Source organism: Nicotiana attenuata, unplaced genomic scaffold (assembly GCF_001879085.1).
Source record: "Nicotiana attenuata strain UT unplaced genomic scaffold, NIATTr2, whole genome shotgun sequence".
Lineage (NCBI taxonomy): Eukaryota > Viridiplantae > Streptophyta > Magnoliopsida > Solanales > Solanaceae > Nicotiana > Nicotiana attenuata.
The window spans coordinates 222,579-245,887 of NW_017671234.1; the positions used below are offsets into that span (position 1 = coordinate 222,579).

Sequence of the window (23,309 nt, forward strand, 5' to 3'; positions counted from 1 at the left end):
CTATTCTTGGTCTCTTTATATAGAAGAGTGTGTGTGTGTGTTTTAATAAAATAAATTAAAAGGTAACTAAGGTTTTGGATTATTAAACACCATGCTTCCAAAATAAGGATAGTGATGTGTCTCAACATTAATATATTTGTTTTATTAATTAACCCTACATGTAATAAAAATATTGATCAGTTCCGACTTGTGAAATGCTTTCCATCTGTTGAACCTGCTTTCAGCTAATACGCAGCTAAAATATTGCAACTAGTGCATATTAATTATAAGTTTGATGATTCATTACATTATTACATGGAGTAATGTGGAAGTAAACAGAGTCAAGATACCTTGACCACAGGTAGGGGTGTCAAATGTTCGGGTTGGTTAATTTTGGGCGGTCAAAATGGACTGAGTCAATAAATGAACGGATCAATCATCCACCCAAAAGTTACTTGGACTTTGGGTCATAGCCCAACTCACTCAACTCTTACCGTTAATATATGTTTTTTCTTATGAATTGTTTAATTATCAAAGAAGTCTTTTTATTTTGTTTTGGTCATATATAACATATCAAATAAAAAAAAATTATTTTAAAGATATTTTTGCAAAGTTATTCATGGATCAATTGGGCTAATAATCAGCCTAACTTTAGAGGGGCTGAAATGGTCTGAGTTCAACATATGGGCGGGTCAATGACCAACCCAACGTACCTTGGACAGATTGGAAGAGTTAAATGGGTTTGAGCTCAAATTTTCATCCCTAATCACAGCTCATAGTGTCACTAATTCGTTGGATTAGGAGAGGAAATATTGAAATATTCCTTAATTCAAGTAGATGTACGTATTTCACTTCCATAAACAGTATTTCGATTGTAGTAATTGTTTAAATATTTGCCTTATCATGTTTTGGTGCTTCGGGTTATAGACTTGGGTTAAGATTCAGTCCATCAATTACACTTCCATCCAATATGTTTCGGTGGAATATTTTTGACATATTTTAGTGGACAAGATTTATCTGACTTTAACTATAACTTACTTTCTTCTCTCACTTGTCCATGAAAATTCAAAATCATTCCGCAACGTGATCTTGGATAAATAATAATGCCACAGGAAAGTATGAAATATATAGTGTCCTAAATGATAGCAGGGTGTTCTGTGTACAGAATGTCATGTGCATATTGATTAAAATTACTTTAGTTGGCGTTTGGACATAAAAATTGTAATTTTTGATAAATATTTGTACTTTTGTGAATGGGAAACTTTTTTTCCCGGAAAACTTGAATTTTCTTGAAAAACTCATTTCGAAAAATTACTAAAAAAAACTTATACAAATTTTTATGGACGTACACGTTTTTAAATAAAAAGAAAAAATGATAGATGAAAGTGTATACGGTTTAATCGAGCTTGCTCTTTTTTATGCATCTGATCGAGGGAGGAGCGTGATTAGCCGAGGATCGGCTCCGATTTATATCAAACTATGGTGCAGAGTTAGGTTGTCAAGCTCGAGACCCTGAGACCAATTAATATCGAGACCGACCAAAATCGAGACCAACCAAGATTGAGATCGACCAAGATCGGGACCGAATAAGATGGAGATCGAGGGTAGCGTACTGGGTCGAGCAACGGAAAGACGAAATATCTGCAATTGGGCGAGGATCACGGCGCAGATCGCGGCAGGTATCAAGAAGAGGCTGATTAATTAGCCAATAATAGGACTTTTTATTGTATTTAGAATTGTACCAAGGGTAGGATTCCCCTACTATATAAAGGGGTCTGATCATTTGTAAAAGGGCATCATGTTCACGTTACAAAAGCAATATATTCACTCTCTCTTAAGCTCTCAATATTTCTGTCGCTTTGTTCATACTTTCCGGCGTAATATTCACTTGGTTCGAGGGCAACCTAGCTCAAGGATTAAAGCTATACACATCATTTGGTTTGCTTTATTTATATTTGCAATTAATTTCACTATCCATTTACGTTTTCTCACAATTTGTTCCAAGTGAATCGCGTGTCCTTAAAACCACAGTATAAATTCAACTGTTATCCATTTTTAGGGTAAATAGAAAAATAAAAACATTAGGAAGTATTGACTTTGCATTAGGAAGTTGATTAGCTAAAATTCAGGTATGAAGTTGATTAATAAGTGTGTTAGGCTATAAGATGTCAACTAATTAACAGAATATCAGGTTAGCTTATAATTTAACAAAGAAAAACTTGACCAGGAAAAAAAAGTACAAGTTAAATATTGTCGTCTAAGCCAATAACAAAAGCTTAATATTATTAACGCAAATATAAAATTCCCGCTTTTTTTCTTCTTATGAAGATTCGGCGTAGGTAAGTAAGCAGGTTTTTCTGATTACCTAATATGTTTAAAAGTAAAACTAAACTAATCAGCTAATAAACAGGAAATTTGACTTATTTTATTACACCATATGTCTAAGCTTGGACAGTGGTGGCAAAAAAACAAAAAAAAAAACAAGATATGATTTATGAGCATGGAAAGTTAATTGATTTAAGTTAAATACACGACGATATAAAAGAATTTCAAACTATTAATATAATTTAACATGTTAAAGTGGATCAGTCGTACATTTTTATTAGCCTATTAATTAATCTTATCATAAAAATTTACCTGTAATTACTTTATAAGTAACATGATTGTATTAAGGAAAAATGTTCAAAATTTCCATGAATTTTGTGTAATAGTTCAGATTTATCTTTAATTTTGTTGGTGATGAAAATGGCAACAATGGAGTTTCTCAAATCAATCTCGAAGTTTTTAAGGAAGGAAAAGGGTTAGGTTAGATTTGGACCAAAGTATGTGTTATGTCTGAACCATACAACATATGGGTTGGACAGTTTTGGGCTCCGGCTATTTTATTTCGTTTTGGGCTTTTCGTCTTGGGCCTACGAGAAGGTTGTGGAAAGAAGATTCAGAAATTAGGTTGTAAATATTATTTTTCGCTTATCTATATTTATCTTCTAGTTTGTTATAGCTAAGCTAATAGTTTAGGTACATGTAGCATAGGCCGTTATTTCAGATTCCATTGTTGTTGTATATAAACACAATTTGTACAGTGCAGAAAAGAGAATTTTCTCAATCAATCTTCTTCCTATTCCATCATGGTATCAGAGCAGTTCTGATCTGCTTCAAGCCACGTTTATTTTTTACAAATTCAAATCCATCTTTTTTCCTCACTTTACAATGGGAACCAATTCGTAAACGAGTGATTCAGTCGTCTCTTCTCCCCCTGTTCCAGTAGCTTCTATTTCTGCTACTTCTAGTGGTATTGGTCTAGTTGATTCAGCTCATCCCTACTACCTCCATCCTTCAGACTACCCAGGAATGAACCCGGTCTCCTCAACGTTTGATGCCAGAGGTTATGGTGGGTGGAGGAGAGCTATTGTCATAGCTCTATCTGCAAAGAACAAGCTAGGGTTCATTGATGGAACCGCTATGTCAGATGCAGAATCTAGGTCAGAGAGCTTGGGATGAGCTAGACGCACTCAATACTTTCTCTGCTTGTGTGTGTGAGTGTGATTGTGGAGCTAAGGCAAAGAATATCAAGGCTCATCAAGATGAAAGACTTTTGCAATTCCTTATGGGATTAAATGAAACCTTCATAGGAGTTAGGATCAACATATTGTTGTTCTTTCCTTTACCTTCCGTTGGGCAGGCATACTCCTTGGTCATACATGATGAAAAACAAAGAGAAATTCATGTTGTACCTGCTTAACCAGGAGAGTCTGGTTCCTTCATGGTTGCTAACCAAGCAGATGGGAAGAAGTATGGTGATTCCAAAGGACAAAAGAGGTCCTATGATGCAAAGAATAGTTTAGGGATTTGTGCTTATTGTAAGAATCCAGGACATAGCATTTATAAGTGTTATAGAATCCATGGTTTTCCTGCAGATTTCAAATTCATAAAGCCAAAGAAATTTCAGGGACCAGTTCAGGCAAATAATGTTTTAACCTCAAATGAAGAAGGAGAACAGGGAATTGGAATCTCAGAAGTAAAATCACATACCCAGGAAAATGTAGCTCAGCTTCTTCAATAGTTGAAGATAGTACAATAGGGAGCCAGTACTTCTGGTGGTGCTGCTAATGCCAACTGTGTTGGTATACCCAAATTCTTTAAATCACCTGCATGTTTTTTCAAATCAACAGTTATTCATGGATACTGGATAGTGGTGCTTCAGAACATATGTCTTATAACAAGAAATTCTTTTCTAATTTCAAACCTTTAATCAAGCCTAGAATAGTCAATTTTTCTAATTCTCAGAAAGTATTAGTTACTCATTATGAATCAGTAGCTCTTAATTCTAATCTGGTGTTCCACAATGTGTTGTATATACTACTTTTAAGTATAATCTACTATTTGTGCAAAAATTGCGTAAGCAGCTTAGTCACCCACTATTTTTTATTTCTACTTCTTGTTTTCTGCAGGGCCCTTCAGAAGAGCCCTCTGGAGATTGGTAAGGAGAGAAATGGACTTTACATTCTTCAATCAAGGCCAACAGCAGCTATCCCCAAGAGTTTTTTACATTCCAATCGTAGTTTTATATCTAGAAATAAATTTAGTGAAAGACAATCTGTTCCAATTTTACATTCTTGTTTCAGTTCTTCAGATCCCTATGTAAAGGAAAAACTGTGGCACTATAGACTAGGCCACATTCCTTTGAGTTATATGAGAAATATATCTACTATTCATGTTTCTTCTTGTTCAAATTTTTTTGTGCCTTGTGTTATTTGTCCTATGGCTAGACAGTCTAAACTCCCTTTTCCCACTAGTTATATTTCCACAAAGAAAGTTTTGATCTAATTCACTTAGACACATGGACGCCCTATAACAACCAAACTTATGATGGTTACAAATACTTTCTTACAATTGTTGATGACTATAGTAGAGGAACATGGACTTATCTACTGAGTACAAAATCAAATGCATTTCCGATCCTCAAATCCTTTTTGGCTATGGTAGAAAGACATTTCAATACCAAGGATAAGACAACAAGATCAGACAATAACTTTGAGTTGGGATGTGGTAGTTTGCAGCCTAATTTTTTTTTCCACAAGGAATAGTGCATCAAACTACTTGTGTAGCTTCTCCACAACAGAATGGGATTGTGCAGAGGAAACACAAGCATCTTTTAGAGACATCTAGAACCCTATTTTTCCAATCACATTTGCCTATTTCTCATTGGGGGATTGTGTTCTAACTGCTACATACCTGATAAACAGATTCCCTTCCAAGGTTCTTTCTTGCAAAACACCCTATGAGATCCTTTTCAAATGCAAACCTAGTTACTCTAATATGAGGTGTTTTGGATGTCTATGATTTATTTTCACTCTCTCAATCATAGAACAAACATCCAACCAAGGGATATACCTTATGTTTTTTAGGTTATCCACATGGAATGAAGAGATACAAAGTTCTCAACCTTAGGACTCTAAAGCTTTTGTTTCTAAGGATGTTGTCTTTCATGAATAATTCTTCCCTTTTTCCTCTATCAAATCTAAGTAGTCAGTTGATTTTTTTTATCAACTACATCAATGTCTAGTTCTCCTAGTTTCTCCTCTGATTTACCTCAACTTTCTACTGAACATTCAGACCTGCCTAATGTAGATGCACCTGAGCCATGTTTTTTCTGATTTTTCACCTTCCAGTCCTACACCATCTCCATCTCCTATCACTCACTCTCCTATTTCTACTGCCTCACGTTCAGCTAGTGAACCTATTTTGGACAGTCTTATTAGAAAATCCTCAAGGACACATTATCCCCCTCCTTACCTCAAGGACTACATTTGCAATGCTATTCAATATATTAACTAACATAAGTGGTTCTTGTTTCCTTTCACCTGTCACACCTTCTAGTTTCCTTTCAATGATATGTCTACATCCAACCAACATCTGCTTAATTCCCTTTCTAATATCTAGAAACCAACTAGCTATATCCAAGCATCCCATCACCCAGGTTGGCAAGAAGCAATAGAAAAAGAGATAGAGACACTTGAGCTCAATCCCACCTGGGAGGTCATGGAGTTACCCCCAGGTAGAAAGGCATTGCCCTGCAAATGGGTGTATAAAGTGTAGCATAACTCCGATTGGAGTGTGGAAAGGCTCAAAGCTAGGCTTGTAGTTGGAGGAAATATTCAAAAGGAAGGGATAGACTTCAATAAAATATTTTTTCCAGTGGTAAAAATGACTACCATCAGATGTATTCTAGCTACAACAGTTAAGAAATGTTGGGAAATTTTTCAGTTGGATGTGAATAATGCATTTCTGCATGTGGATTTAATGAAGACCTATACATGAAATTTCCAGTTGGGTTCACACCTCCCTCTCCCTACACATGTTTGCAAGTTAAGAAAGTTACTTTATGGGCTTCGCCAAGCATACAACCCTTAATTTTAAAGGTTTTTTCCATTCTTTAAATGATTATTCCCTATTTTATAAAAGGTCTGACTCCTCTATCTCTATAGTGGCCGTCTATTTCGATGACATAATCTTGATAGGAAATAATTTAGAGGAGATAAATTCTTTGAAAGTATTTCTACATTAGGAATTCAGATTAAAGGATTTAGGGAACTTACATTAATTTCTTGGGATGGAAGTACTACATGAATATGAGGGACTAATTTTGACTCAACGAAAATTCACTCTTGATTTGTTGCTGGAATTTGTATGCCTTAAACAAACCATCTGTCTCTTGCCCACTTGATCCCACCACGAAATTGTTGGCTAAATCTGGTGCTCCTATCAAAGACCCAACCTTGTATCGACATTTGCCGGGCATATTGAACTATTTGACCCATACAAGTCCGGACTTCTCCTTCATTGCGCAATATTTGAGCCAATATATGCAGGATCCACAGGTTTCTCACATGCAAGCAGCCCTTCGTGTCCTTCGATATTTATCAAAGGATCCCGGTCTTGGCCTGTTTATGTCTTCTTCCCCTTCGTATCAATTGTTGGCTTTCTGTGGCTCCGATTGGGGAACATGCCGAGAATCGCGTAAATTTGTTAGTAGTTTCTACATATCGCTTGGATCTTCTCCTATTTCTTGGAAATCCAAGAAACAGACCTCAATTTCTCTTAGCTCTGCAGAAGCTGAGTATCGCTCCATGCGGCATGTGGTCGCCGAGCTCACCTGGTTAGTTAGACTCTTTGACAATTTGTCTATTCCGATATCTCTTCTAGTGCCTCTTCACTATGACAACCAAACCGCGATTTACATAGCTGAAAATTCTGTCTTTCACGAAAGAACGAAGCACGTGGAGCTTGATTGCCATTCTGTTCGTCAGCGGTTCATGGGAGGTTTGATTACTCTCTCATTTGTTCGCTCCTTTTCTCAGCTCGCCGATTTGTTCACAAAACCTTTTACTGGCCCGTTTCATCACCGATTGTTGGGCAAGTTGGGAGTACTTTCATCCCTCTCCAACTTGAAAAGGAGTGTTGGTGATGAAAATGGCAACAATGGAGTTCTTAAATCAATCTCGATGTTTCTAATGAAGGAAAGGGGTTAGGTTCTGATTTGGACCAAAGTATGTGTTATGTCTTAAGGATGTTATGTCTGAACCATATAACATATGGGTTGGAAAGTTTTGGGCTCCAGCTATTTTATTTTGTTTAGGGCTTTTCGTCTTGGGCCTACGAGAAGGCTATGGAAAGAAGATTCAAAAATTAGGATGTAAATATTATTTTTTTCTTGTCTGCATTTATCTTCTAGTTTATTATATCTAAGCTAATAGTTTAGATACACGCAGCATAGGCCGTTATTTTAGATTCCATTCTTATTGTATATAAATACAATTTGTGAAAAAGAGAATTTTCTTAATCAATCTTCTTTCTAATCCATCAAATTTATAGTTGGGATCAAATATACTCCTGCTATTACAAGATTGATCCAAATATGCCTTAATTACTAGGGGAAGAGTCTTTCCAACATTTGAGCCTTTGTAAAAGTATAATTACTTACTGATAGTTCAATATACTTTGGAAGGTAAGGGTATATTTAACCTTAACTATTAACAGAGCATAAACTTAAACGACTTCGCAAAGCTCGAAAATAAATTTGAACATTTTTCCTTGTATTTAATACTTTTACATTATCAATACAAAAAACTTAAAGTGGAAATTAAATGGTGCATATTGGACAAAATTCTTGGATTCTTTAACCAACAATAAACCCTCTAACATAAAGACAGAAACAAACAACCTCTTCTTCCCTCCATACCAAAAAAAGAAACACGGTGACAATAACAACAACAATAATAACTTCTAAAATTATTACCAGCACTCGTAAAGTTTAATATCAACACGAAGTCGAAAATAAACTTCACCCTCAAAGGCATCAGTCATGAGAGTAGCAATTCCTCTTGCCATGAAAAAATCACCAGTTCCACCAATTACTGAAATATCCCTAGTCTTGTTCATCAATGGATCAGCTCCAGCGAAATTAATACTACCCTTATGTTCAGTAGAATTGAAAACAAATGAAAACCCTAACCATGAAGTAAATATTTCTTTTTTATCATAAAAATAAAAACCTTGAGCTCTTCCAACTGGAGTTGAATGAAGATTGTTATCCAGAGTAATTGGATCATCAAAAATAACTAAATCTCCAAAATGGTTTTGTCCTCCCAATTTTGTAAAATTTCCCCATGCTGGAGCTCCAACTATAGCTGAAGTTGCATTTTTGGCATTTTCACCATTGTAGATTATGTCATGGAAATAAAACATTAGGGTTTTACACGGGTGACGAGCGCGTATTTTACTGGCTGATTCGACTATAGAGAAGTTTATGTGACAAAGAAGGAAAAGGAAAATTAAAATGGCCATAGAATTAGATTTCTTGGCTGCCATTTTTGAGGGAATTAGCCAAGAATTGGATGGAAATGAAGAATTTGAAGGTTGGTTTTTTAATCTTGACTTATATATAAGAGGATTTCTTTTTTTAATTTCTTCCAGTCGTTGTCTTGTAACAGAAAATGGTCCAAAATATTAACAAGCTTGGCTTTTAAGGGATCTAAAATGCCCATGTTGTGTAGACGTAAAAACTAAGGCAAATTTCATGGATACTGTTTTTAATTTTCTCTTATTTTTAATTCTATATATGTCAGATGAATATTTTCTTGGTAGCTATAATCATTTTTTATATGCTACAGAAACATAAACGGTATGTCTTATTTCCATGGCAATATCGGATTGGATTTCAAGCCTTGTCTACGAAATCAACCACAACAGTTTTTTCTTTCGTTTTCCAACAAATTAGTGTAAACTTGCAGTGCTGAAATATTATGCAATAACATTGAAGTTAACGTTAAAGATTTTTACTTTAATCGTGTACAATTTATTTTTGGTCTATTCGACTTTTCGGGTTATCATGTCTGGTTTATTATAAACAGTTTGAATATTTATTTGACGTTATATTATGTTATATTATATTATAGGTAGTTTCAGTGCACAAAACATACACTCCTCATTAGCTGGTGTCAAGCTCATGAACAATTGCGGAAAGCGACACATAGAGATAAAAATGTTAAATAGGACTCAATCATTAAGGATTGTGATCTGATGAATAGAATCTCGTTATTCTTTTGAATATGGGTGTTCATAAAAATCCGAAAAACCGAATCAAACCGAAAACCAAACCAAACCGACCAAAAAAAATGATACTTTTTGGTTTGGTTTGGTTTTGGTTTCGAATTTTAAAAACCGATCAAATTTGGTTTGGTTTTGGTTTTAATCAGAAAAAAACCGAACCAAACCGACTATAGGAGTAGCTATTTCAAATTTATTATTACACCTATAAATATGTATATTGTTATACAAAGTTTCAAAAAATTTATGATAAATGTTAATAGTTTGCACTTTTAATATAGTTCTTTACCTTTACATTCTAGTTTGATTGGTAGTTTTCTTTTGTTTAGTGTAAGAATCCATTTCGTGTTAAAAATAACATATTTTTAATGGAGTCCTTAAATTATTCATCACTATTTGATTCAATTATCATCAATATATCTTGGTAAATAATAGATTTTTCAAAGGGCAATTGATTTGATAGTGTTACATTCACTACAAGAAAACGGCCTTTAAGGAAGGGAAATCTGGTCCTTAAAAGCCAAAATCTGGTCCCAAAAGGGAAATCTCTCAACAATTCTTGTACTTCATCTTCACTTTCACATTCTTCTAGTTCATCACCGTCTTCATCTTCTGATTCTGACAGTGGCTCACCTAACTTTTCCCCGTGATGATACCAAAACGTATAATTTTGAATTATTTCATATACTTTCAAATGTGTCTCAACTGTCTTACGAGTTCCTAAAGTTGTATTATAACATTTGACACACGGACAACGTATTTCATATTCTTCTCCTGTTTTTTGAAAAGCATAATTCAAAAACTTTTGCACTCCGATTAAGTAGGCTTCATCGAGCCGATTATCAACAAGTTGCATCCATTGCTTACTAGGTGCCATAACCTTGGAGAGTAAATAAAAATAAGATTAAATAAAGATAAAAGATAAGAAAAATACTACGATGCACACTACTTGTTACGATTAGATGAACATAACCGATTCAACTCTAAGGTCTCACTTTCTAGTCGACTCGGCTCCTCTGTTTTCAGCTCAAAGAAATTTTTATTTGCTAGATGACAGAATAACAGAATAACGAAACTCAGGAAAACGTGAACTGCACAAAAATATTCACAATGTAAGTAGTATAAACTTTCAGAAACAACAGTAATAATCAGTTATACATAAACTAGGCAGCCCAAACACAAACTGAGCAAACTTCAGTTTTTTAATAGCTTATAAAGAAATCCCAAAACACAAACTTGAGCAAAACTTTCTGTTATTTAATCAGCTTATAGAAGAAATCCCAAACAACAAACTTGAGCAAACAACAGTAAAAATTATAGCAGCCCAAATATTCTCAAGATTAATCCCTCGCTGAATACATAAAAACTAATATGCCATTCATGAATAATTAGCTTTCAAAACCTGACGATTCTCAAAGGAGGCATACCTTGGAATAATTTGCTTTCAAAACCTGACTAATATGCCATTCATAGAAGAAAAAGAAGAAAGAAGAAGAAAAAGAGCAACTTGAAAGAGGGCATACCTTGGATTCTCAAAGGAGGAGATGGAAACAGGGCAAAATGATCAGATCAGTTGATCGATTTTGGCTCGCACACGATCAGACGAGCAGACCGGCTCTAACGCTAGCTTGACGGGAGATTAGGGCAGAGGATTCTAGCGGCACTCTGTTTTGAGATAACAGAGGTTTAATTTTGTTAAAACCTTTTATTTTTTAGTTTTGGCGCCTAATTTTTAGAAAATATATTTTTAGTATTTTGGTATTAGATTTGCGGGACTCTCTCACACTCAAGGACTCTCAATTATAATTTGGGACCAGTTACTATTTTTTTTAGGGAACAGATTTATTACCTTCGCAATAAAATAAAGCATTAAGGACCGCAATATAATCTCGTCCTAATACATATATTATTAGCGACGAGATTATTTACTCGTCCCTAAAAGTTGGTCGTAAATAAGGCTTTTTCTTGTAGTGATTAAAAATGTGGTCGCCGGAATATGTGTTTGGTGGTGTATGTCTTATATTTAAGAAAAAACCGACAAATAACCGAAAAAACCGAAAAACCGACATAAACCGAATCGAGAAAAATCGACTTAATTCGTTTGGTTTGGTTCTAATATTTGAAAAACCGACTTACTTGGTTTGGTTGTTTTTAGGAAAAAACCGATCCAAACCGAACCATGAACACCCCTACTTTTGAATTCGAACCAGGCTTGAACCTTGCACGACATAAATTCGAATTAGTCGGAGGCCCAAGCAATACCGGAACACTATATGAGAAACCAAAAAAAGTTACAGAAGTCAGAATACAACTATAATAGAGTAGTAAAAAGTCGTTGAAAAGAAAAGGAAAAAAAAAAAAAAAAAGTAAGGAAACGATAATGTGCAGACGTGAAAACACTACAGAGAGGTAATTAAGTTCCACTTTTTCCAACACCGTACAATTTGTTTGGTAATGTATCTTAAAGTCTAACAATCCATCAACTTTCATTTTTTAATTTTTTTTTGTAGTGTTTGACTTGTGAATTGTGTTGAACATAGAGTAAAATCATAATTTAAGTATTCATATGGACAGGGGCGGATTTAGAGTCTATTTTATGGGTACATATTTATTATTTGCTAGAATTGATCTAATATTATCTGTTAGCACCCATATTCTAAAAAGGCTAAATGGTGCACTGGATTGAATGTTTAGTTATTTTTACCTGGAAGAGCAGGGATCAATTTTCACTTAACACTTTCTTTTTTTTCCTTTTTAGCGGTACACCCATATTATAAAAATTCTAGATACGCTGCATATGGATGATAAATAATTGGATTACCAAATGTCAAAGAAATATAATTGGATGACAGAACCTTTAAGTCTCCTAACCGGAAACAACAGCTTTTTGAAAGGGAAAGAAGTACAGTAGATCGAGCTAGTAAAAAATTAGGTATCCAAGTCCATTAATTATGAAAACTTAAATCCTAAGACGAAATGAACTTAAAATTAATTAAATATGAGAAATCAAAGTGCAAAACCATTTATTTATTTATTCTTTAATATTAGATTTGAAATATAGTCGAAATCATAGCTAGCGTCATACTTCCTCAACCAATAATAGCAGATCTTATATATTAGGTGAACCAGCCAACTTTGTGTTCTTCCATTTTAACCAACCATATATCTCTCTCTATATATATATATAAACACGAATGTTAGGAAGTTAAATGTTGAGAGACGAAAATATCCTCGACAAATTGATCGACCTTTTTGCCCTTTAAAGTTAATATTTCCGGTTTGTAGCAATTTAATGATGGGTATAAATATAATTTTGGGTTAGGACTAAGTAACCTTTTTCTGTTGGGACTCGATCTATTCTAAAATATAAAATTTTCCTTCAACGAAACAATTCTATAATTGGATAAAAAGACTCCTTTATACCCACCCTAATCAGATTTTGATTTCTACTACCAATTGCCTTTGAACTCTAAGAAAACAACCCGTTCAAACCAAAATAAAATAAGACAAAAAAATTCTCCAAGCTACATTTATTACTCAGTTTATAATCTAACCATAATAAGCACAAAACCTAATACGCTTGGCTTAATCATCATTTATTTATTTATTTTTAAAATTTGAAATGACCATATTTTACTTCAATAAAATTTAATTATAAAAAATGAGATCAAACACCACAGGAATATAACTACGTTTAATTCAAATTTTTGGCTTTATTATTCATTTATTAGGATTAGTGTTTCTATCGATCTTCTTATTCAATATAAGTGAATAAATGAATGATGATATAGAAAATTAATGTTGGAGTGAAAGAAAATCAAAAGAATCAAACAGTTAGAATACATTGCAAATGATTCAAAACTAAAATTTGATGTAAGACATATATTTTACAAATCAAAATTTTGATTGTACAGCTTTAGGATGTCATTTAAAACTTTGTGAACTGTTTCAGAGAAAATATTAAATAGATATTTTAGAAAAATTCAATTGCTTCTATTTTCATATTGCTCTAATTTTGTCTTATAATAGTCTTTTTGCATTAAAAAAAGGAAATTGATCTTTTCTTTTTGGAAATTAAATTTATTTTATCAATCTCCATGAGAAGAAACACGTAACCATAGCTAAGCGATCACAAATATTAGGTAGCAAAATTAGTTATTTGGGATGAAACATGGGGAACCTTACATAAGATTCACCTTTTACTACTGAAAATGAATGATATCCTCTTAAATTTGTCCAAAAATAATTGCATGTTTGCTTGTGTACTGCAATAACAATAAATAAAATACATATTCAAATGATTTCAAGTATTAGACTATATTTGATGCAACATATTTTATTTATTGCATCAATGTCAACAATAAGAGTTCTAATCATAACAAGTAGCCAAAGTATCACAAGGGAACAAACACAAAAATATCGTATATAAAGAAGTATAAGGTAAGATACGATTATTCTTTTTATTTCTATATTATGAATACATATATCATTTGCAGATTCAGACGATGATGTCGAATTATTTTAAATTCAAGTATAATGTAAGTGTAATAACTTTTGAAGATTGTTACATTTTCTTCCATATCAACTGTTGCATTCATATAGATAATATTTAGGTAAATTTAATTTTTGGTTCCTTAATATCTATAAATAATTAATTGAGAATTTACGTAAAAAATATGAATGTCAAAATTTTAGCGATCGGAAATCAATGTGCACTTGTTATCGTGCAACGCACGTTCATAGAAACTAGTATATATTAAAAAAGCTAAGTTAAGTTTACCTCTCACATTCCATGTCAAAATCTATTTTCTGTACATCTGAAGGCAAGTACTCTACTTCACTCCAATTTTATTTTACGAATTCTTTTAATTTCTTTATCTTTAAACTGATTGAGAATATATGTGTATTTCTTTTGATTCTCGAAGGGAATTAATATTGTACTAGGTCTTTTCAATATTATAAATCTCACATTTTAAGGACGCTTATATGTAAAAATATACTTCATTATTATAACTACTTGAAAACGACACAGATAAGAAAAAAGAACAAGAACACAAAGACTGGGGCAAGTTCGAGCAAGACGAATGGAACAAGAGGAATTCCGCAAATAGTGGATTCAAAAAATCTCGAAGCATCAATGTCCCGCAAGGGATAATGACACTAGATCTTAGTCAATCAACTACTGATGGAGAGGAATTAGGGATTCGACCGGCAATTAACATAATTGGCGATGAGAAGCGGGTAGAAGGGCGCAAATCATGGTAGACATGGTTGAAAATGATGAGAAGACAACGACAAAGAACACAGAGGTAAATAAAGAGGTAATCCCTAAATCATGGAGCAAAATTGTTGCGAATCCAATTGCAGAGGGATTAGACCTTACTCCTCAGGAACATGGCAATCTCAATGTGAAAATCACTATGGAGGATATCAAGGAGGAAATTGAGTACTGGAATCCGGCAGTAGTGTGTTTTGTGTTGGGTTCCAATCCACCACAAGCTGTTATGGCTGGGTACTTCCAAAGGATATGGGGATCACTGCGAATAGATAAAATAGCACAAATCAATAGAGGTGTGTTCATGGTAAAATTTCATAGTATTAAAAGCAGGATCAAGGTGATTAAGGATGGAGTCCAGATGTTCGACAGAAAGCCAGTAGTGGTGAAACTATGGAGCCCTGACATGGATATGAAAAAAAGAGGCAGTTGAGCTAATCCATGTGTGGGTTAGGTTTAATGGGTTTGATATCAAATATTGGGGACAAGCTGCTCTAACAATATTAGCAGGATTAGTGGGTAAACCACTGAAAGCTGATCGAGCAACCACACAAAAGGAAAGATTATATATGCCCGAGTGTTAGTTGAGGTAGAGCCACATCAGAAATATCCAAATACCATTATGTTTGAGGATGAGCGAGGTAGAATTGTTGAACAAGAGGTGTTCTATGAATGGAAACCTATCCTATGTGGGAAATGAAAAAATTTTGGTCACGAAATGCAAGAATGTAGGAAGTTCATTAAGGAAGAAAAGGAGAAGTTAGTAAGCCAACAAGTACAACAGGATACAAGGGGAACAAAGGTGCGGAAACAAGGGAAAAACATACTGAAGCTCCATAGCAGGAGGAGGGACAAGGCCAAAAACAACGAACAGGAGGACAAAGGAATAATGGAAGTAGAGGGCACGGGGGTAATCGAGCAACTACCTCTAGTGCTAGGAATGAGCTGAACCAAACTAACAAACCAGGGACGTGAAAAGTAGGGGATAGAATACACAAGGGGATCACTATTTAAACTGGGAACTTATTTGCAACACTGGGAGATCAACAACAGGAGGATGCAGTAACAACAAGAGGAACTATGGCAGGGGACAAGAGTCAAACAGGGAAAGGGTGTGAGATGGCCCTAGGAAAGGGGCGGGATGGGGGCAATCCCAACCCAAATAGATATAATTGGGTTCTAGAATGCCAGGGGACTGAATAAACCAGATAAACAGAAGGAAATGAATCTGTTTATAAACAATCAAAGAGTTGGTTTATTTGGTCTCCTTGAAACTAAGATTAAGAGGGCTAAGGCATGTCAAGCCGCTCTTAATCTTTGCAATGGGTGGTCCTTTACCACAAAATTGGCACAACATCCAAGTGGAAGAATATGGATTGTGTGGAAACTATTAGTATATGATATTAATATAACAATTGTTACTGAGCAACTAATACGCTGCATAGTTCACCACAGGCGAACAAGGAGACAGTTTAATGTCACGGTAATATATGGATTCAACAATCAGAGTATGAGGAGGCAACTATGGGCAGATATCAAGGGCATACATCAAATGGTGAATGGTCCTTGGGCACTAATGGGAGATTTCAACAGTATTCTGAATACAGATGAAAGAGTGGTTAGTCCAGTTACCATGACAGAGATTAGGGAATTCAAAAAGTGTGTGGAGGATTTTTCTATGCAAGACTTGAGGTCCTCAGTCGCATACTACACATGGAGTAATAAACAATCAAGAGACAGCATGGTAATGAGCAGAATAGACAGAGTGCTTGTTAATTACAATTGGATGACAAGCTTGCCTGCATCTGAGGTTTATTATATGAATCCAGGACTGTATGACCACTCCCCAGGCATCATCAGTTGGGGGGGGGGGGAGGGGTACAAAAGGGGAGCAGAAGCTTCAAATACTTCAACATGTGGAGCATAGCTTGGGATTTTAAAGCAAGAACAAAAGAAGGATGGAAGACAAGTAAACACGGGACACAAATCTACCAGTTGGTGGGGAAATCACATAGGATTAAGAGTACTCTCCAGGGAATCACAAAGATAGATTCAGCAATGTTAAAAAGAGAGCAGATGAAGTATTAGAACTCTTCAGAACTGTCAAAGCAGAGTTCAGGAGGATCCTCATGATGCAGCACTGATCAATGAAGAACCAAGGCTAACTAAGGAATGTAGTAAATGGAAGAAAGCAAGAGACTTGTTTCTGTAACAAAGGGTTAAGGTTTAGTGGCTTATACTAGGGGGTCACAACACCAAGTTCTTCCATGGAATGTTGAAAGCTCAAAGTAATAGTAATAGAATTTTCCACATCAAGGATATGCATGGGATGGAATAAATGACCCAATGAAGATACCTGATGCATTTATAGAGTTCTACACTGAAATATTGGGTAGGAATCTGGAGGACAGAGTCCATGTAAATAGCCAATTGATAAAGCAAGGGCCTACAATGAGGGAAGAGCAAAGGAATGGGCTAAACGCAGATTTTACAACAGCAGATGTTAAGTAAGCTTTATGGGCTATCTCAGGGGATAAGGCCCAAGACCAGATGGGTTTGGCAACCAGTTCTATAAGGACTGCTGGGATATTGTGGGAAATAACGTGATAAATGAGGTCTTGGAGTTATTTAGAACAGGCAGAATGCTCAGAATAGTAAATAATACAGTGATAACACTAGTTCCCAACAATACACATTCTGATACAGTGGGTGATTATAGGCCAATTGCATATTGCAACACAATATACAAAGCAATCTCGAAGATGATGTGCAATAGACTAAAGAAGGTACTCCCTAAGATAATTTCTGATAATCAAAGTGCATTTTCGGCTGAAAGAAGTATAGTACACCATATTTTAATTTGTCAATACTTGGTGAGATTATACAAAAGGAATAATACTACTAGGAGTTGCCTAATAAAAGTTGGCCTACAGAAGGCATATGACACTGTTGAATGGGGGTTTGTTGAAGAGATGTTGCATGCTCTTAACTTTCCTCCAAGGTTCATAAGGTGGGTTATGGCTTGTATGACCTCTACCCAATACACTATAGCAGTGAATGGAGGAGTGTATGAAAGCATTAAAGGCAAGCGTGGACTTAGACAGGGAGATCCAATATCCCTGATTCTATTTGTGATTTGTATGGAATACGTATCAAGATATTTGTGAGCTTACAGGGTACCAGAAAGGAAAACTGCCTTTTAGGTATCTAGGAGTACCAAACTCTTCTAAGAAACTATCAGCAACAGATTGTGAAATGCTAGAGAAAAAACTGGCAAACAAAGTTAGAGCATGGGGTACTAGACACCTATTCTATGCTGGTAGGGTACTACTGGTGAATGCAGTGCTGATGCAAGTATATACCTATTGGGAATCCATATTTATTCTCCCAAAAAAGGTGCTAAAGAGCATAACAACTATATGTAGGAACTTCCTATGGGAGGGGAAAGGGAACTCAACCAAAATATCATTAGTGGCCTGGGACATGATGTGTAGACCAAAGAGGCAGGGGGACTTGGGATAACTGACTGCCTAATATGGAATAAAGCAGAAATGGTGAAGTATGTATGGAATATAGCCGACAGGGAGGACAACCTGTAGGTAAAATGGGTCAATCACTCGTACATAAAGAGCCAACCATGGTTGCAATACTCCCCCCCACCCCAGTAGATAGCTGCTGGTACTGGAAGAAAATTTGCTCTATCAAAGACAAATTTGCTGATGGTCTTGTAAATAATGGCTGGCTGAAACAAGGGGGAAATACTCTATGAGAAGTGGATACCAATGGAGCAAATGAGATGCAGAGGAAAAACTATGGTATCGAGAAGTATGAAGTAGGATGAATGTGCCTAAACACAGCTTCACTAGCAGGCTTGCCATGCGTGGTAAGCTACTTACGAAGGATAGGCTGCTAAGGATGAAGATAAGCCAAGACAATTGGTGTTTGATCTGTGGAAGCCAACCAGAAACAGTGGAACACTTATTCTTTGAATGCAAGCTCTCAGAGACATGCCTACAATGCTGTTGAAATGGGTGCAAAGAGGGACAACAAAATATGATCTCAAGGGGATTTGGAGAAGATCAATAAGAGGGATCAAAGGGAAGAAATGCAGGGAGTTCATTACAACGATGATAGCTACTTTGATGTACAAGATTTGGTGGCACGGAAGGAAGCATTATGGAACTAAAGAGTCCCTACACCAAGGATCATCTGTGCACAGGTCCAGCAAGAATGTAAGATTAGAGTAGTTCCTTCGTTAAACAGGAAATGTAGTAGGAATGAGAGGACTGGATAGACCAATTGTATAAGAAACAATGACAAGAGTAGAAATAGAAAGATAGAATAGGAGAGAGAACTAAGAAAGAGAGGAGGAACAGATAGGGCCACTTGTATGCCGGGATAGGATGTAGTTTTTTATTGGGTGCGCTAAAGTTTTTTGAAGAACGAATACCTTTGGTCACTTTCATTGTCAAATAGGCTTTTCCTTCGTATACCTTACTTACCTCGACCTAGCGAAGCACGACACGAAAAAGGCAGTCCTCTTTTTCTGTATCAACCAAGAAAAAGCCCGCCGCCTGGATCACTTCTTAAGAACTCGTTGAGAATTATTCTAATCTAGTTCATGGCCTATTAGAAGTAGAAGGCGCTCTGGTGGGATCTTCACGGATAGAAAAAGATTGCAGTCAGTTTGATAATGATCGAGTGACATTGCTTCTTCGGCTCGTGGTGATAAATAAAGATTTCTGTTTCACCAAAAAAAAATGATCTCTGAAAGCCTGGGTGAATTGATTTAATTATTAAAAAAAAAACACAGTGATCTCTAGTCTAGGATCAACACCAATGAAATTTATACTCCCTTAATATTCTGTGTATAATTAAGGACAAAAGAAAACACTAACAATGCAGTAACTGTATTTTTAGTGTCATATAAGTACATACCCTGTTCCCTACCCAATTGTTTTAGAATGGAAATTATTGTCACAAGTAATTGGATCGTTGAAACGCCGGCATTTCCGAAGTTAAATTTTCCGGCTAAAATTGTGTTGTTTGCACCTTCTGGTGCTCCAACAATTGTGGATGTAGCATTTTCTGCGTTTTTTCCATTGTAAATAACATCGTGGAAGTTACACGAAGAGTAACAGCCAGAAAATATCGGAACAAACGAGACGCTATTATAAAGAGGTTTGACCGTATATAGCTAATAGCATTCGTACAACTTAATATCCATCTTGAGACGAAAATAACCCAACCCTTCAACAGCATCAGTACTAAACGTTACAACACCTCTAGCCATGAAAAAATCTCCTGTCCCTCCAACAACAGAGAGATCCCTATTTTTCTCCCCTATAATATCTGCCCCCATAATACTTAACGTGCCATTATACTCACTAGAATTAAACACCAAAGTATAAGCAAACCATGCATTATACGTAGTCTTCATATTATATAAATAGAATCCTTGAGCTCGTGCCACGGGTGTTGACACCAAATTTTGATCTACTGTTATTGGATCGTCGAAAACAACTAACATTCCAAAGTTGAAATCGCTTAAAACGTTTGGAGGGTTTGAGACATTTGCAGAGGTCGCATTTGCAGCATTTGTAACGTTGAAGAGGATGTCGTGATAATAGAGAACGAATCGTTTGCAAGGTTTTTCGGGTTTTAGGGTTTTAGAATAGGCTATGAGAAAACATGAGGAAGAAAGTATAATGAAAAGGATCTTGAAATAAGAAGATTTTTCCATGGTTTGTAATTTTAGTGATTTTTTTTTGTTGTTGAGAGATTTAAGTTATTTTTTCAAGTTATATAGGGCAAAAGACTCAGTGATCAAAGAATATACCTTAATAGCTTAGTACAAAATTTGGAGAAAAATGTTTATCTGCTTGTTTCAATAGTTGTGTACAGAGTTGAAGACAAAGTTAAGTTGCACGAACTCCATTTTTTAATCTTGTCCAGAAAGATTGACCATCCGACTTGTCTTATTTAGTGTTTCATATTTGAAAATCTTACAGATATAGTAATAAATTTGTACTCTTTTAAAAAATAAGACAAAGCTGCCAAGCTGATTATTACACAAAATTTAAAAAATGGGAGGGTTTATTACCTACCACTATGGTCTCAAACTTTTATGGGCAAGTTACATATTTGGCCGGTCAACAAAAAATAATTACATTTGCTAGCCAATATATATATATATATATATTGATTAGCATAAAATATGAATAAATTTTGTATGTTATAAATTAATATACAAAAAGATATATATTTTGCAGGCTATTGTTTTTTATAACGGCTATACTATATTGTTTTCCCAAGTTTTATCCTTTTGCTAAAGGGGTTTTGACACAGTTACCCACAAAAACAAAATTATTTACCCTTGTCTACCCATTTGTTTTTCTACCCATAAACTAATTACATTTCCTACCCATAATAGTTTTTGTGGAGAATTTTTTCTTTATTCTCCAATTCTTTTTTATTTCTATGCTTCTTTTCTTTCTTTTTTTTTCTTTTCTTTTTCTTTTCTCCTTTTCTTTTTTCTCGTTTTCTTCTTATTTTTTTCTTTTTTCCTTTTCTAATTTCATTTAACTTCTTTTTTTTATTATATTTTTTTCTCTTCATAATATAATTTTATTTACTGTTTTCACTAATTTTTATTATTCTTTTATTTTATATTATTACTAAAGAAAAATCAAATTGTGTACCAATTAAATGTAGCTAATACAATCAGAAAATATTAACTAACATATGATACCAGTATAGTATATAGCTATACCAACAGGGTATACAATTGTACGTAAATAGTTAAAAAAAATTAATTCAATTATTAAACTGAAATAATATTAGTTGTCAATAAAAAACTTAAAAAATTCTAAAATGATCTAATTGTAAGAGTATACCGTTACATTATATAGCATACTATAATTTTTTTTTTTTTTTAAATTTCAGTTTGTCTCTCACGTTGGGTAAGCACTTAAAGCAAATTAAAAGGGAAAAGGCAAGTGAATTTACGGGTAAATAAGTATACTATTATAGTATATTGTATACTATTACAACATACTCTTACAATATATTGCATATTGTTACAGTATACTATAACAATATATTGTATACTATAATAGTATACTGTTACAGTATAACTATATACTCCTATAGTATACTGTTGCAGTATAGCTATATACTCCTACAGCATATTGTATACCGTAGCAGTATACTATTGGGTAGTTGTGTTCTTCTTCGATTTTCAGCTGAAAAATTCGATCTCAATCACCTCAAATCAGCTTCAAATGCTATCAAATTTCAGTATGAATTTCCAGAATGTATTACAAGCAATATTTAACAGCACCCACTTTGAATCAAACAAGAAATCTTCAAAAATAAAAATTTTAAATTTCAAACAAGCAATATACCATTTTGGTATACAGTACAAATCTGTCTTCTTTGCTAGTTCAACTCAATTTCAACCCAAAGTTTAAAAATCTAGTCTAAAATCTCCACCAAATTGACTCAGAATATAGCCACTTCCTCCAACTAATATTTCGAACATACCCAATCAGAATCGGATCAAAATAACTACAAACTCAACAAACCCAATTTATGAGTTTCAAGCTTCAAGGTCCTCCAATGGCAGATTAATGTTTGTCACAATTAAATCTTCAAAAAATCATCATTAACACCAAAACTTGCCACAAAGAGTGTCGGCAATTAAAATTTGTTATTACATACATAACCTCACAAATTTGTAGCAAACTGAAATCTTAAAATTTTTTATCCTTTTTTGATAGTTCTTTCTTTTTTAGCCTTTTTTTTGCTGGGACAAATGATAAAGATAGGATAGAGAGGTAGATAGATCATATATCTAATGAAAAATTGTAAGGATATTGGCAAAAGGAAAGAAAGAGAAAGAGCGGAGAAAATGATAAGAGAAGAAAGCAAAAAGGAGGAGAAAAATTAGCTTTAACAAGAATAAAACAGGAAGAAGGATTAACGGGGAATTACTTTTGGTTGCATAGTTGTAATTATTTCCAGAATAGGTAAAGGCGGGTAATTATTTTTGCTAGAATAGGTATATAGCATAATTTGCTCTTTGCTAAAGGAATAGTATCATAAGGTTTGGGCCGACAAGTGAAACAAAGTTGGGCCGAGAAACCAGGCCCATATCTTATCAGACTGTCATCATCAAAATGGAGTAGAAGTGGAAATTCTTTATTGAAGAATTAACTCAAAGCACATCCAACCACTTAAACTAAAAATAGCGGATGAAGGTATAATATATGCGTAATTTATGTATAATTAATGTATAATTATATATATGGCTAGAAAAAGTAAACAATAAATATGGCCGCTATTTGAGTAAAGATTCCTTCTTTATTGATCGATAATGAGCAAGAGAGAGTTATCGGCTGTAAAAGGGATGAAAAAGATTTTTTCTTTTTTTGATTTCAACCTA

At 34.5% G+C, this 23,309-nt stretch overlaps 2 protein-coding genes across 2 annotated transcripts; both read right to left on the reverse strand.

Moving 5' to 3' along the window:
* Positions 1–8,050: 8,050 nt before the first annotated feature.
* On the reverse strand, positions 8,051–8,888 carry LOC109206895 (disease resistance response protein 206-like). Its single transcript, XM_019369761.1, has one exon. It carries the CDS (start codon positions 8,848–8,850, stop codon positions 8,275–8,277), a length of 576 nt encoding a protein of 191 aa, XP_019225306.1. The 5' UTR covers positions 8,851–8,888; the 3' UTR covers positions 8,051–8,274.
* Positions 8,889–20,060: 11,172 nt separating this feature from the next.
* LOC109206892 (dirigent protein 5-like) lies at positions 20,061–20,606 on the reverse strand. Its single transcript, XM_019369758.1, has one exon. It carries the CDS (start codon positions 20,604–20,606, stop codon positions 20,061–20,063), a length of 546 nt encoding a protein of 181 aa, XP_019225303.1.
* Positions 20,607–23,309: the final 2,703 nt, after the last annotated feature.